Raw genomic sequence first — 14,534 nt, 5'->3', positions numbered from 1 at the left:
ATAATAAATAATAGCTTGGCCCCAGAGCCTAGCAGCAGCCCTGGAACTTGAAGGGGTAGATACCTACCGTACCACTCCCAGAAACCCTACCTGAGCAGGCAGCAGGAAAGATACCAATAATAAATAATAGCTTGGCCCCAGAGCCTGGCAACAGCCCTGGAACCTGAAAATTCAAGCTCCCAGGCACTCACCCTGTCTCTCTAACAGCAGCTGTCTCTCCCTGAAAGCCAGAGCTGGGAGCCCCCCTCCCCCCTGGTCTTTTCCTCTTGTAATAAATTTGGAGCTCCAGTCCACACTTGGAAGGAAGACCTGCCTGTCAAGATAAATTGGGCTTAGATTGGGGTTTCCAGGGCAACAGCAGGAGTTCAGACAGAGTTCAGACAATCCCTGGCTGAGTTGCCATAGGAATTGATTGCAGATGCCAGACTGTCTGGCTTGACGAACAGCAATGAATGAGGCTTGCAACGAACACCTGTTCATTTAGAATGGGGCCTCCTGAACAGCTTGTTCGCGAACAGCAGATTGGGCTGTTCATGGGTTTTTTTAGTTCGTATTGCTGTTAGTGCCCATCTCTAATCAGGGCTCTTCTGATGTTCTAAGGTGGCTTTCCCCAATAAGAATTCAAAAATGTCAAGACAAAAATAGCAGCAATAATAGTAAAATGAATGAGAGTGGAGAGTCAGTTCTTTCCTGTGTGCCTCTCATCATGAAATGGGAGATTGCACCCCTGCCCTGTATGGCATTGAAGAGGCCTCTGGGTAATTTCCCATTTCATGATGGGAGGGATGAATGGAGGAGACAACAAGGTGCATGTGGCTTTCTTATACTTTGTATTCTCCACTGCCACTGAGCACTGGGAGCTGGGAACTGGGGACCAGACTCAGCATCTCCAGTGGGGCAAGTACTCCTCTGCCAGGCCAAGGGCCTCAGCAAATGGCCAACTATGCCAGCCTCTGATGCTGGACCTGCCTTTCAAGATGTGTGTATAAAGTGCCACCAAGTTACTGCCTACTTCTGGTGACCCCATTGAGATTTCAAGGCAAGAGACATTCAAAGGTGGTTTGCTGTTGCCTGCCTCTGCATAGCAACCCTGGACTTCCTTGGTGTTGTCTCATCCAAGAACTAACCAGGGCTGACTCTGCTTAGCTTCTGAGATCAAATGAGATCAGGCTAGCCTGGGCCATCCAGGTTAGGACACCTTTAAAGATAGCTTGATGCCTGTTCTTTTTACTTCTTGCCGCTTCTCTTTTTGAGACATGATACATGGGACTGGTACAGTGCAGAAAAATTGTATTACATCAGTAGAAAAGAAGAAAGCAACAACAGAGTAATATGTGCAGCAAATATACAATGTGCCCTATGCACACTGGTACAGTCCACGGTCCTTTCCCCTTAATAAAGCACCTTTCTGAACCATCTCGTTATGGTATGGCCCTGTATAGAAAAGACCTTCTGAACAATTCTGTTTGGCATATTTTGCAGAATGAGAGAGGCGTGGGAGCCTCCTGCCTTCCTCAGGCAGGACATGATGAAGAGGCATGAAATGGACCTCTTCATCCTACCCACGGCCTCCAGAACCCAAACCTGTTTCCTGACAGCCAAATCTACAAATCGCCCCCATTCGGCTCTCCTTTTGTACTGTCCCATCCTCAAGACTGGGCAAAACATTTTCTCCCCTCTCCCCCTCCTCTGTTGGAGAGCCTGACTCACAATTTAGGGGCTCAGAACAAATCAGCTGCCCGGATGGAACCCTTGGCATAAGACAACTCAGATTCACGGCCATCTCCATGTTCTCTGTCCATTCCAGCTCGAATGGAGGAGCCAGAAAAGCATCCCAAACTGGGGGACCTCTCCATCTCCGAAGTGACCAACGACTCCGTCCGTCTCTCGTGGACCATCTCCTTTGGGAAATTTGAGTCTTTCCTGATCCAGTACAAAGATGCCAATGGCAGGCACCAAACGTTGCCCATTGATGCTGACTCCCGCACATTCGTGGTCTCTGGCCTTCTGCCTTCCCATAAATACAAGTTCAACCTCTACGGCATTTCAGGAAGGAAGCAGATTGGACCCATTTCTACCGATGCTGTCACAGGTGAGGGCCCTGAATGGGACTTGCACCATAAACCCCTGTCTTGACTTCCTCTTTCTCAGTTCTATCAATGGATCAGTTTGCTTCTTATGCTACTTGGAGTGCTCTCTCTTTTGTCCATTAGGCACCCTGATACAGTGGCTAATTAGGGGTGCATATTTAGAAATCTTTGTGATCAGGGTGTTGGTGATGTTGGGAAATCTACCCTGGACCAGACTAGGCAGTGCAGGAGGGCTTTGGGGGCACAAACGAGATGGCAGCCCTGAGAATCGGTGGTAGAGCATCGGTTTTGCATACAAACATAGGATCAACCCACAGCATGGGCAGTTTGAAAAAAGGTCAGGTAATAGACAATGGGAAAGATCTCTGCCTGAGATCCTAGAAAGCTGCTGCCAGAAGAGAATACATTGGCCTTGATGAGGCAGGTTTATGGGTGCTCTGGCCTCCCATCCCTGTATTTGGAAACGCATCTCTTCTTGTCTTGCCACTGAGCTATTGATGACACAGGATTTCTACCATGAGGAAACGGGGTTCGTGTTTTGAATCAGATACAGGCTAAGCTTCCTTGGGAAGAAAATCCAAATCCCCTCCCCCCCCCATTTGTGCCATGGTGGTAAACATCTAACATTGCAGCTGTTTTAACATGTCCCAAAATCTAATGCACGAGGTGGGCCTCTTCATCGTACCCTGTGGTAGGCCCCGTCCTCATCAGGGTTTTAAACTGAAGAAAAGTGAAATAGTTCTTTCGGAGGCCCTGTTTTCCCTTTCACACTTTGGTAATTCCATTTCGACACCTACCCCGGTCCCTTATCATCCCTCCGTCCCTGGTGGTTTCCTCTTATCCTTGAGCTAAAACAAGCAAGGCTGTTCCCTGTCAAGACAACCCAAATTCATCACAAGGATGTTAAAAGACTGGGAATTGTGGAGAGAGAAAAAAAATCCAGGCCTGGTTCTTCTCTTCTGTCTTTAAGAGCAGTTTGATGTGCAGAAATCCAGCCGCTATTAAAGGCAAATGGAGACATGAGCCATGAAAACCCTCATTCCTCACTTAAATGATTTACTGTGAATGTTCAAGGGAAAACATAATCTGCTTTTTACTGACTCAGACCATTGGCTGCTCTAGCCCAGCATTGTCTGTTCTGGCAGGCAGCAGATACCTCACCACCTGCTATCTGATATCCTTTAACTGGAAATGCCAGGGATTGAACCTTGGGCCTTTGGCATGCAAGGCAGGTGCTCAGGCACTGAGCTATGGGCACCCACAGTAACAACAATCTTCTTGGGAATATATGAAGCTGCCTTATACCAAATCAAACCATTAAACTATCTCTTGGCCAGAAGAGTTCCCTTTGAGGGGCAGCAGCTGTCAAGGGTTCAAGCAGAGAAAGGTCTTTCTTAGTCCCTGATTCCAGAGATCTTTTAAGGGAAGATGTCAAAGATTCAACCTGGGACCTTCTGCGTGCGAAGTAGATGTTCTGCTGGATAAAGCTGCCTTCACAGCCAGTGTGATGAAGTGGTTAAGAGTGTCGGACTGGGAGACCCAGAATCGAATCCACGCTCTGCTGTGGAAGCTTGCTGGGTGTCCTTGGGCCAGTCATACGCTCTGAGACTAACCTACCTTACCGGGTTGTTGTGGAGATAAAATGGAGAAGGGGAAAGTGTTATAAGCAATTTTGGGTTCCCATCAGGGAGAAAAGTGGAGTATAAATGAAGTCAATAAACTGAAATAAGCCTTTATTAAGTCAGATAATGAGTCCATCTACTCCAGTACTGTCTCTTCTAACAGTAGCACAGGGTCACAGGTGGTCTACCAGGAAATGCTAATACAAGTCAGGCCACTTGTCCACCGGGCTCGATATTTTCTTCTTTGACTAGCAGAGACTCTCCAGGGTCTCAGTTTGGAAAGTACCTTGAGAAACGTTAACTGGAAATGCCAACAGTTGAAGCTGGGACATACTGCGCACAAAGAACTTGCTCTGCCACTGACCCATTGGCCTCTATAGAGGTCTGGGCATATGAAGCTTCCTTATACTATATCAGAATGCTGATTCTACCCCTCCAACCTAGTATGGTTGCCAGGTTTGGGTTGGGAAGTTGCTGGAGATATGTGGGTGAAGCCTGGAGAGGGTGGGATTTGGGGAAGGGATGTATTGTCGAAGGCTTTCACAGTCAGATAACAATGGTTGTTGTGGATTTTCTGGGCTGTATAGTTGTTGTCTTGGCATTGTACTTCCTGACATTTCGCCAGCAGCTGTGACTGGCATCTTCAGAGGTGTAGCACCAAAAGACAGAGATATCTCTGTGTCACAGTGTGGAAAGGAAGTTGGCAGGTAATTTATATCTACTCAGGAAGGTAGGTTTGGGCTGAGTCATCCTGTAAGAGTTTTCCAGGGTGTGGAATGCTAATGGAGGGAGGCTTCACTGTATTCTGAGGAGGTTCTTTTGCATATGGATTGGTGCTTGATATGCTAATCTTCTCTGCAGGGCTATTGTCGGGTATAGAGTATTTTGTTAGCCTGGTGTTTTCCAGGACAGGAAACCATGCTCTATTCATTTTTCTTTCCTGTTGAAATTGTGCTTATGCTTATGAATTTCAATGGCTTCCCTGTGCTATCTGATGAAGTAGTTGGAAGTGTTGTCCAGTATTTTAGTGTCCTGGAATAGGATAATGTGTCCTGTTTGAGTTAGGCTATGTTCAGCCACAACAACCATTGGGGAAGGGAGTTACCTTAGAAAGGTGTAATGTCATAGAGTCAGGGCTTTTTTGGGGGGAAAAGAGATGGTGGAACTCAGTGGGTTGTCCTCAGAGAAAATGGTCACATGGCTGGTGGCCCCACCCCCTGATCTCCAGACAGACTGGAGTTTAGATTGCCCTCCATGCCATGGCGTGGATGTCAATCTAAACTCCCCTCTGTCTAGAGATCAGGGGGTGGGGTCACCAGCCATGTGACCATTTTCAAGAGGTTCCGGAACTCCGTTCCACCGCGTTCCAGTTGAAAAAAAGCCCTGCATAGAGTCCACCCTCCAAAGCAACTATTTTCTCCAGGGAACAAGTCATCTGGAGATCAAGAGTAATGCCAGGAGATTTCCAGGCCCTGCCTGGAAGTTGGCAACCCTTCCATCCAGGCAGACCTCCCCCCCCCCGGCTCATTTGGTATTTTAATCCAGAGCCACTTCTACTGAGTAGTGCCCCCCAGATCAACATGCTTCACTTTGAAATGGTTCGTTTAACTGAGCGATGAGGCCTGGTTTTGGACTCGGCCTCAGTCGCCTTGGCTCGAAATAAAGGAACTGGCTTGGAGCAGCAGCCTGCATTCATCAAAAGGAGCAGGACTGCAAAGTGTAGAAAATGTGTGGGGAGATTAATGGCCGAAGTCAGGCCACTTACTAATAACCTGACAGCAGCGAAAGGTTGTGTTTGTTAAACAACTTGAAGAAAAATGTGCTGGCTCGTGCAGTTGCTAAGGCACATGGGGGAAAATATTACATACATGCATTTCTCTGTGTCAAGGCCGGGGAGCTCTGTGAGGCAGCAGAAGGCAAGGGGTGTGAGGTGCAGCTGGAGAATCAACCACAGCCTTAAGCGGGAGCAGTACTGAGGGTCTGAAGGAGAAGGAAGGGTGGCTGTTCCGCCGGGGTTTCGGTGCAGGACTGCCCCAATCATGTAGAAAGAGGGGGCTGGTGTGGGTCCATTTTGCACAGCTCAAAGGGGTGTAGGGGTAAGGAAAACAGAATCGTTTCTTTCTCCACATCCAGTATTTACCTCACTTCAACCCCTCTTCACAAGCAGTTTTCTCTCAGCTGTGTTTATACCTGTTGTGGGAAACAATGCTTGTGGTAAGACCTTTTTATTAAGAATGGTCAAAATGTGACAAAATAGAGAGCATCAAAGCCCCACGCCACGACGGAAGCTTGCTGGGTGACCTTTTCCCAATCACACCTTCTCGGCCTCATCTGCCTCAGTTTTTGTGAAAATAAAATAGAGGAGAGGAGAACGGTATAAGCCACTTCGGGTCCCCATTGAGGAGGAAGGCAGGGTATAAATAAATAAATAAATAAATAAATAAATAATAGGTGTTCCACATGCTACCGGGACAAAGAAACAAAAAAAATGGCTACACTCCCTTCAAGAAGGCTGTGGGCCCAAGTTGAAACCCGAAGCAGAAGGCGGAGTCCTTACTTAGCCACATGATGCCGCACCTCTCCTCCCCCACTCATAGGGTTGCCAGCTCCAAGTTTGGAAATTCCTGGAGATCTGGGGGGCGTGAAACCTGAAGAAACCTGGAGAAAGTGGTGTTTGGGGAGGGAAAGGACCTTGACATGGCATAAGTCCATAGAGTTCACCCCCAAAAGTAGCCATTTTCTCCAGGTGAATTGATCTCTGTGGCCTGGAGACCAGTTGTAATTCTGGGAGATCTCCAGCCACTACCTGGAGGATGGCAACCCTACCCGCTCATCCTACTTTAAGAATGTAATAGTATCAGATATTGACTGAAAACAATAACACAGGGGGACAGACAAGCAAGAGGGAAGTAAATTGAAGATGGACTGAGTGGTTTCTGCACTCATCTGTGCACCCCTTGTCCTGTTAAAAATAGGACCCCATGATGATACATTAGAAAAGAACATAATACTGGTGTGCTGAATTAGACCAGTTGTCCATCCAGAACACTTCCACGTGGCAACACTTTCCTGTGGAACCCTATTATTGCTATAACTGCCAATGCAATATAGTGGCAACAGGATTACAAATGGTGTTTCCCTGCATTTTCCCCACCCTAGTCCCCATAGCCATTCCTCCTGCATCCCCAGGGGCTTTATCAAGGACTTTTAAAAACCTGTAGTTGACAGCAATATATCGGTATACCGGGGTAGGGGGGGGGAATCCTTGAAAAGACCCCATAGCGGTCTTTGTGGGGACTGGAGCAGGAAAAATAGTTGCTGTGTGAGCAGGACTGGGAAATCTGGACTTTGATGCCTACTAGTATTGCCAGATGGGGCCTAAAGATCATCCAAATTACAACTGATCTCCAGACTATGGAGATCAGATCTCCTGGCGAAAATGGCTGCTTTAGAGGATGGATTCTAAGGCATTATGCCCCACTTAAGTCCCTTCCCTTCCCAGACCCCGCCCTCCCCAGACTCCACCCCCAAATCTCCAGGAATTTCTCACCTCTGAGTTGGCAACCCTACTGCTCATACAGTATCCAATAGGCTTTGCCATGCTCTTTTGCAAAACTGCAGCAAAGCTTGGGGAAAACTGGGGAGGCGTATGAGTGCACAATGGTGCTGTGAGAAAGTGGGGGGGAACCTGCCTCCCAACAGCATCGAGCCCAGGACAAATGACCCTCTTAGGAAAGGTCCCATTCTGTTTCCATCAGTGATTAATCAGATGTTTTAAGGTGTTAAATAGTGGGTTCAGACACGAGGTGATTCAATAGCTCTTTATTTAGCAAGAACACAACACACACTGACAGACTGAACCGAAGTCCTCAATATATATACAGCAGCTCCACCCCCAGAATAACTGATAGCCAATGAGAATACATATTTTAGAATACCATCATCTGCATAAACTATATACACTGTTTGAAGTAGACAGGCCACTGATTGGTCTTTATTATAGAGGACCGATTGGCTGCTGTCATGAGAAAGTAACCAGTGATATTGCAGGGATTATGGACCAATGAGAATGCAGGCTTTGGGAGCCTTGACTGAACCTCAAGCTCAACACAGTATAGTGCATTACAATCAATACAGTAACTACTTTAGAGGCCTTGCTCGGCCCAGTACACAACACCCCTCCCCCCTTAGTTTGGAATACCCTGTTGTTCGCAGATAGGCTGGGGAAGATGAGCCAGAATACATTAGAGGCCCTGAGACCAATACATCACATAAGGACTCCCAGAAGCAGGGCTGATGTAGGACTTTTTGTTACCTGAAGACAGAGCTCTTAAGATTTTTCAACATTATGGGGGGGAAAGAAGTATAATTTCTCAACATCATATTGTACCTTTCTGAGCTTTTCCTGTCCTGACCTGTCCTGCCCCCTTTTCACTGCCCTCATCATACCCATTCTCTCTCGTGCAGCTTTCCCAGAGGCCATCAAACCCCTCACTCTGCTCAAGAACCTGATTGTCTTTGACAAGACACCCACCACGCTGCTGCTCATGTGGGAAGCTCCTGAGGGACTGTGCGATTCCTTCCGGATCCGATACAAGGATTCCCTCGTGGGAAGTGGAAAGAGCCCCCTGCCAGCCAAGGAAGTTGAAGTGCCTGGGGCCGAGCGCTCAGCCGTGCTTAGGGGCCTTGCACCAAACAAAGAATACAGCCTCACACTGTACGGTATCAAGAATGGCTCAGAAGTGGCCAGTATCAACACCGCAGCACGAACGAGCGGGCTAGGTAATAAGATCACATTATTCTGTCTTGGTGTCCACTTATTTTTTCCTGAAGTGGGGGGAAATGTTCTCAGTCAAAGCATTAGCATTGCACCTATGAGTCACCTGAAGTAAAGTATTTCACACAAAGGAACCAGAAGGTACAGTCGAATTGAGGGGAGGGGGGCTATGTATTGTTGGCAGAAGTAGAATGGAGGTCTAAGGAGACTCTACTGGCCAATTCCCACATTACAGGGTATACAGGATGGGCCTGAGGGCCATTTTCCTAGCTTGAATAGGGATGCTATTTGGTCTGTTGAGGAAACCTACCTGTTCCCTGAAAGACATGAAGATTTTGCTAATGAGCCAAAGAGTAGCTCCCTGGGCCTATTTCAGGTTTGAAGAATGGCATTGGGGCAGGGGGAGAGGCTGTAGCTCCTCCATGCGTACCATGAATTGGGCATTACATGTATGGGAGTCAAAGAGAAACCACTATTCAGGTCTGACAGTTCTACCCTGGGAAGGCCCAGACACAAGCTCTATACTGCATAATGTGTGATTCAGCCTCTGGCCGCTAGAGAAAAGAGAATCCCTCCAGAATTAGTTTCCACAAGGCTTCAGTGGTAGAAAGAGAAATGACTCTCAGCAGATCTCATTGACCCAGTCTCTATTCGGGTTCCAATGGAGGAACCCAGCAGGTAAGGAGCGGCATCAAGTGTAGACGGGGAACCTAGACTAGCAGGGCTTTTTTTCTGGGAAAAGAGGTGGTGGAACCCAGTGGGTTGCCCTCGGAGAAAATGGTCACATGGCTGGTGGCCCCGCCCCCTGATCTCCAGACAGAGGGGAGTTTAGATTACCCTCCGCGCCGCTGAGCGGCACTGAGCGGCGCGGAGGGCAATCTAAACTCCCCTCTGTCTGGAGATCAGGGGGCGGGGCCACCAGCCATGTGACCATTTTCAAGAGGTTCCGGAACTCCATTCCCCCACGTTCCCCCTGAAAAAAAGCCCTGTAGACTAGTATATCCAACAAGAATTCTTCGCTGGAAGAGAACTTTCAGGGAGAATGAGAGGGTCTTTGCTTGGTGCTAGGACATTCGCTTTGCATGGCCAAGATCTCATATCCCAGCCCCCCCACCCCCTCACCTCCGGTCTTTTGGAGCTTGCAGGCACTTTTGGAATTTTGACACAAGGTAGTTGGCCCAACCACTGTAGATGGAGCCAACCACAAATGGCTGCTTAGGAGGCAGAGCCAATCACAAAATATCGAGGAATGAAGTTATACCTAATTCAAATAGTTACTCTCCAACATTTCAGGCAGAAGCCCTGCTTCACAGAACACCTCTTAAAATTAACATATTGTTAAATAATGTTTTCTTGATTACACACAGCTGATCTTCAAAGATGTGGTGGCAGTTGCCGCCTAAGCCATTTTTTTTTTGAATTTCCAATTCCCATAAGATCACCAGTCACCAATCTAAAGCCCTGCTGAGCAAAAGCCCTACTAGGTCCCACCCACTTTCTAAAAACCCTTAGTGGGCACCATAGAATCCATCAGCACCATGCTGGAGATCCCTGCCATATCTAGTACCTGGAATCTCAGATTAAAAAAACCCTTCAACCTTAACTTGCTTTTGCTGTTTGAAACTGGGCTGATGATACCATTCTCCATTAAAATGCAAAAACAAAGCAGTGTGCCCAGTTTTGGATAGCAAAGACCAAGCAGAGTTTGAAGGGTTAAACTCAGTCTCGTTCCCCTGCACAGCCCCAAGGCAAACTGAGGCTGCAGGAGCCTGTCATTTATATGTTATGAATGTGTGATCTTCAGGTTTAGATGTGTTATTTTCATCTCATCCGTCTGAGCCCTTGGGTAGCAAGCGTTGGGGAAAGAACTTCCCAGCCTGGGCTCCTGAAGTCCCTGCCAGCCAATACTGACCTAGAGAGGCCAATGAATTAACTTGGTGTAGGACAGCTTCATATATATGGTCATAGAGGACTGTAATAGAGTAAGATTTCATAAAGTAGCGGCTTTCCCATTATGTTTTGGGGTCTTTGGGGTTCTACAGCTGCAGAACACAGTCGCAGGAGCAGTATGTTCCAGGGTGCAGCTTATGTTGGGTGACAAAGGTCATGAACTTCAGGTGTACCTAGAACATGTTCCAGAATCCTCTTTGACTTGCCAGGGTTCTGTGACTGATGGGCAGGAGTCCCTTGGCAGATGGATGACTCGATGTGAAAAGAATTCACAGGAGATAGAAAACTAGAAAAACTGTTGTCATAAAGTATTACAAATATTTATTTTACCATTATTATATGTTTACCCAGTTTCTCCTCCAACAAGCTCAGGCAGGGTTCCACCCACACCCCCAGCTTGCCCCGTCGATTTTCTCTCCGCAGTAACTCTGTGAGATAAAGGAGACTGAAAGTGGGCAACTGATCATAGCCATCTGGAGATTTGAACCCAGGTCTCCCCATTCCTTTTCCAGCATCCTGACCCCTGTGCCACACTGACTCTCCAGAGATTTCATAACGATCCCATGGGATAATTGTTAGTAGTCTGTCCCAGCTAGGGCTGCCAAATCCAGGTTGGGAAATTTCTGGAGATTTGGGGGTGGCCCCTGGGGAGGGCTGAGTTTGGGGAGGGGCAGGACCTCAGCAGAGTATGATGCCATACAGCCCACCCGCCAAAGCTTCCATTTTCTCCAGGAGGACTGATCTCTGTAGTCTGGAAAACTTTAGGGGAACGGATAGTCTGTAGTCAGTGATAATTCCAGGAGAGCACCAGGTCCTACCTGGAGGTTGGCAACCATTGTCTCAGCAAAGCCAATGGCTAGTAGCATGTTAAAGATTTGTTGCGGCCAGTGTTTCCCCCTCCCCCCCTTTTTTTTAAAGAGGAGCCGGGATTCATGATGTTCTCCACCTTGGAGGCCCAAGGCCACTGACTGAAAGAGATACTGGTACTGCAGAAAGAGATCTTGGTACTGTAAACTGACACATACCACCAGGAAAAAAAGCCCTGGTTGTGAGAAAAGCTTTTGTGGACTAGACCCCTCTCTGTCAGGACTAGACATGGGCACGATCCGCATTATGATCGGAAAAAAACCACGATAATGGCGATCGCGCGATCGTGACCTGGCAGATTGTGATCGGCCAAGGCCAATGATCCGGCGATCGGGAGAGGCCTGGATCAGGGCGATCGGGCTCGGATTGGGGATCCAGACACTCAGGTGCCAGCAATCTATTCCCCTGGCAATGGAGCCAGGGGAATGCCTGAGCTCTGTTTGCCCTCCTTCTGTCACCCTGGAAACCCAAATGGAAGCCCAGCTTTCCTTGATCAGCAGGGCTTCCTTCCAACCACGGAGCAGCAAAGCAATCACAAGTTGGGAGAAGACACCCAAGGGAGAAAGGGGAAAGGGGGTGTTCTGTAGCCATGGGCACTCGAATCTCATCCCTGCAAACCCTGACAGGCAGCTCTGACGGCCAAACACAGATGGCCAAACACAAACACAGATGCCGCCGGCATCACCCACCGTTCCGGTATTGCTGGGAACAGCGGGGCGCCCCTCCGCTTTTGCCTCCACAATCCACGATCCACGGCTCGGGAACGGGAGATGATCGGCTCAGATCGTTAATTTGGGATCATCAGCGGCGCCAATCCACAATCCACTGGATCGTTAAAATTTTTTGGATCATGCCCATCTCTAATCAGGACTAGAAGGATTACCTTCAATTGGCATAAAGACCACAGGCAGCATACATGCATGGATATATATATGTCTGCCAATTTCTGTGCTGCAAGGAAGCCACTGCTGCTAAAAAATACTATTCGTCTTGAAGGTGTCTCCTTCTTTATGCACCGGTTTTAATGAAACTCTGCTAACTTGCTTCCCTGCCACAGGATTCCAATTTTTAAAAGACATTTGCTCTATAAAAATACACTTAACCAAACAAAAACTCAAACCCCACCAGTGCTAAAGAACACTTTTTTTTTTTGGTGTAATGCATTCAGATCCTCCGCCCCACCATCCAGCCAGCTGTGGCAATCAAATGCAACCGTACCAGTTAACCTGTGCTAAGGGGGCCATCCGGAGGGTGAGCCCAGAAGCCGTAAGCGTAAAGGTTCAGAGCTGACCCATAGGGAAGCAGCTATCGGACAGCTGTGTTCCTGGCTTGGCTTGCAGGGCTGGGCTGGCTTCCAGCTGTGGTTTCCTTTGTTAGACCTAAGGAATTAGTCTCTGGCGTTCCTCTGTTTCCTTTGTGGTTGACCAATCTGGCCACAATGATTCCCAGGAGGAAGGGAGGAGGATGTCAGGGGAGAGGCACGAGCAAGACAGACGCAAATGCCGAAATGCCGAGATTGTTTTGTACTCCACCTTTCCAATGCGAGGTAGGAAGTTCCAGGGAGGCACCTTGCACTGTTAATTTTCTTTGGAAGAAAGCACGGAAACCTAAGCTGAATCCCATGTGCATTTTCAAGCATCTCGCTGGGGAGTCTTTCCCCTCCCTGCCTCCAACACTTTGCATAACCAACATTCACATTTTACAGTTTCCCCCCTGCTTTAAATGGCATCAGGCCATCAAGTGTCAAAGGTCTAAGGAAAGTCTGTGGACCCTGGTCGCCCCATGGAGCCAGGCAAGCCATGTCACCAGTTTTCATGTGACGCTTGGTTTGAACGTGGGTGATGCAAGCAGGGACCCAGTGGGAATTATTGTTGAAAGCTCCCAGCAGCCCTGAATGCCAGACTTTGCATAGTCTTCAGAAGGCAATCCGCCATTGCTTCGAATCTAGCTGGTGGCCCTTACTGCCTTGAAATTAGACTGGGACAGTTACAGTGTGTAACAGTCTCTCCTTTCCTCATTACCTGTCCGCCCTTCAGATCTCCACTGCTTACACGGTGACACACAAGCTTGTCTGAATTTCAGACTCGAGTAATCTCATAGCTGAGGCAAGACTCGTGCCCCTATGCCAAAAAACTTCATGGTTCTTTGCTGGAGGAAGGGTAGAGCCAGGTTTGCCACCCAGAGCTGTTTGCAGGGAAGTCAAACTTTTCTAAGAGCTAATGTGATGTAGTGATTAGTGTCAAGTTAGGGTAGGGGTGGTGAACTCCTTTGTTAGGAGGGCTGGATCTGACATAAGCGTCACTTTGTCAGGCTGGGCCATGTGTACCATAAAATGTAATGCCAGATACCAGAGATATAAACTTTAGAAAGGACAAAGGCAAACAATTAATGATTAATTTTTTGACTCAAAACAAACATGCTTAAAACCGTAACACTCTGGCAGTATTTGATAACTAACACCTTGTGCCTTGACCTCTTACATCAAAATCTGGAGTTAAAGTGCTGGCGCAATTTCGAGAGTTCTGTTCAGCTGTGCGAGGCCTGAAGCATCCATTCCCACCCACCCCTGCCCCCAAGACCCAGCTTGTTAAAGAGTTCTGGGGAACTCAAAGACTTGCAGACCCTTCCCATCATGGCTGAGATCCTCCGAATTAAGCCTGCATCCAGCAGTCTCCTGACCCATCTTTTCCAGTGGAGGAGGGTGCCTGCTCAAAAGCCCCACCCTGGGAATAGCCGGAAGCAGTGCTTTTTTTCTGGGGGGACGCAGGGGTATGCGTACCCCTAAACATTTTGAAAGTAAACATTTCAAAACGTTGGAATTCCCGCTAAACCAACTCCAAACGTATTACGGATATTTATGTGATTTGTTAAGTTTTACCTAGCGTATGTTGGCAACAAAGATGTTTAGTTATATTTAAACTCACTAGGAGCGCTGTTCGTCTTACCAAAAATGGAACGTCTTTGAGCATCGAACATGCCACCAAAATCGCTGGCATAATCGGTGATCGTTAGGGTGCAGACACATACAAACACGTCTTCTCTAAGCCACTTGGAGCTCTGGTAGTTGGAATCTAGCACGGTGATTGGTCAGTTTTGTTGCTACCCCTGATGGCGGCGACCAATTTGTGTATTTGTGTACGTTTTGCGTAATTTTTCCGTTTTCCCGATTTAAACTATAAAACGGTGATTTTCTTGAGTCAAACTGAGAGTACCCCTAAACATTTTTTT

General features: G+C 47.8%; 1 protein-coding gene across 3 annotated transcripts in view; it reads left to right on the top strand.

Moving 5' to 3' along the window:
* Positions 1–14,534, top strand: part of TNXB (tenascin XB) — a 137,101-nt gene that overhangs the window by 100,293 nt on the left and 22,274 nt on the right. For all 3 annotated transcript variants that reach the window (XM_054978894.1, XM_054978895.1, XM_054978893.1), the window contains 2 exons: positions 1,808–2,092; positions 8,180–8,494. In XM_054978894.1, the coding sequence (XP_054834869.1) occupies positions 1,808–2,092; positions 8,180–8,494 (600 nt within the window). The remainder of the gene's footprint in view (positions 1–1,807; positions 2,093–8,179; positions 8,495–14,534) is intronic.

The sequence above is a fragment of the Eublepharis macularius genome, chromosome 4, assembly GCF_028583425.1.
Source record: "Eublepharis macularius isolate TG4126 chromosome 4, MPM_Emac_v1.0, whole genome shotgun sequence".
In the NCBI taxonomy this organism is placed as follows: Eukaryota; Metazoa; Chordata; class Lepidosauria; order Squamata; family Eublepharidae; genus Eublepharis; species Eublepharis macularius.
Note: the sequence above shows the minus strand (reverse complement) of the source record. Positions and strands in the feature narration are given on the sequence as shown.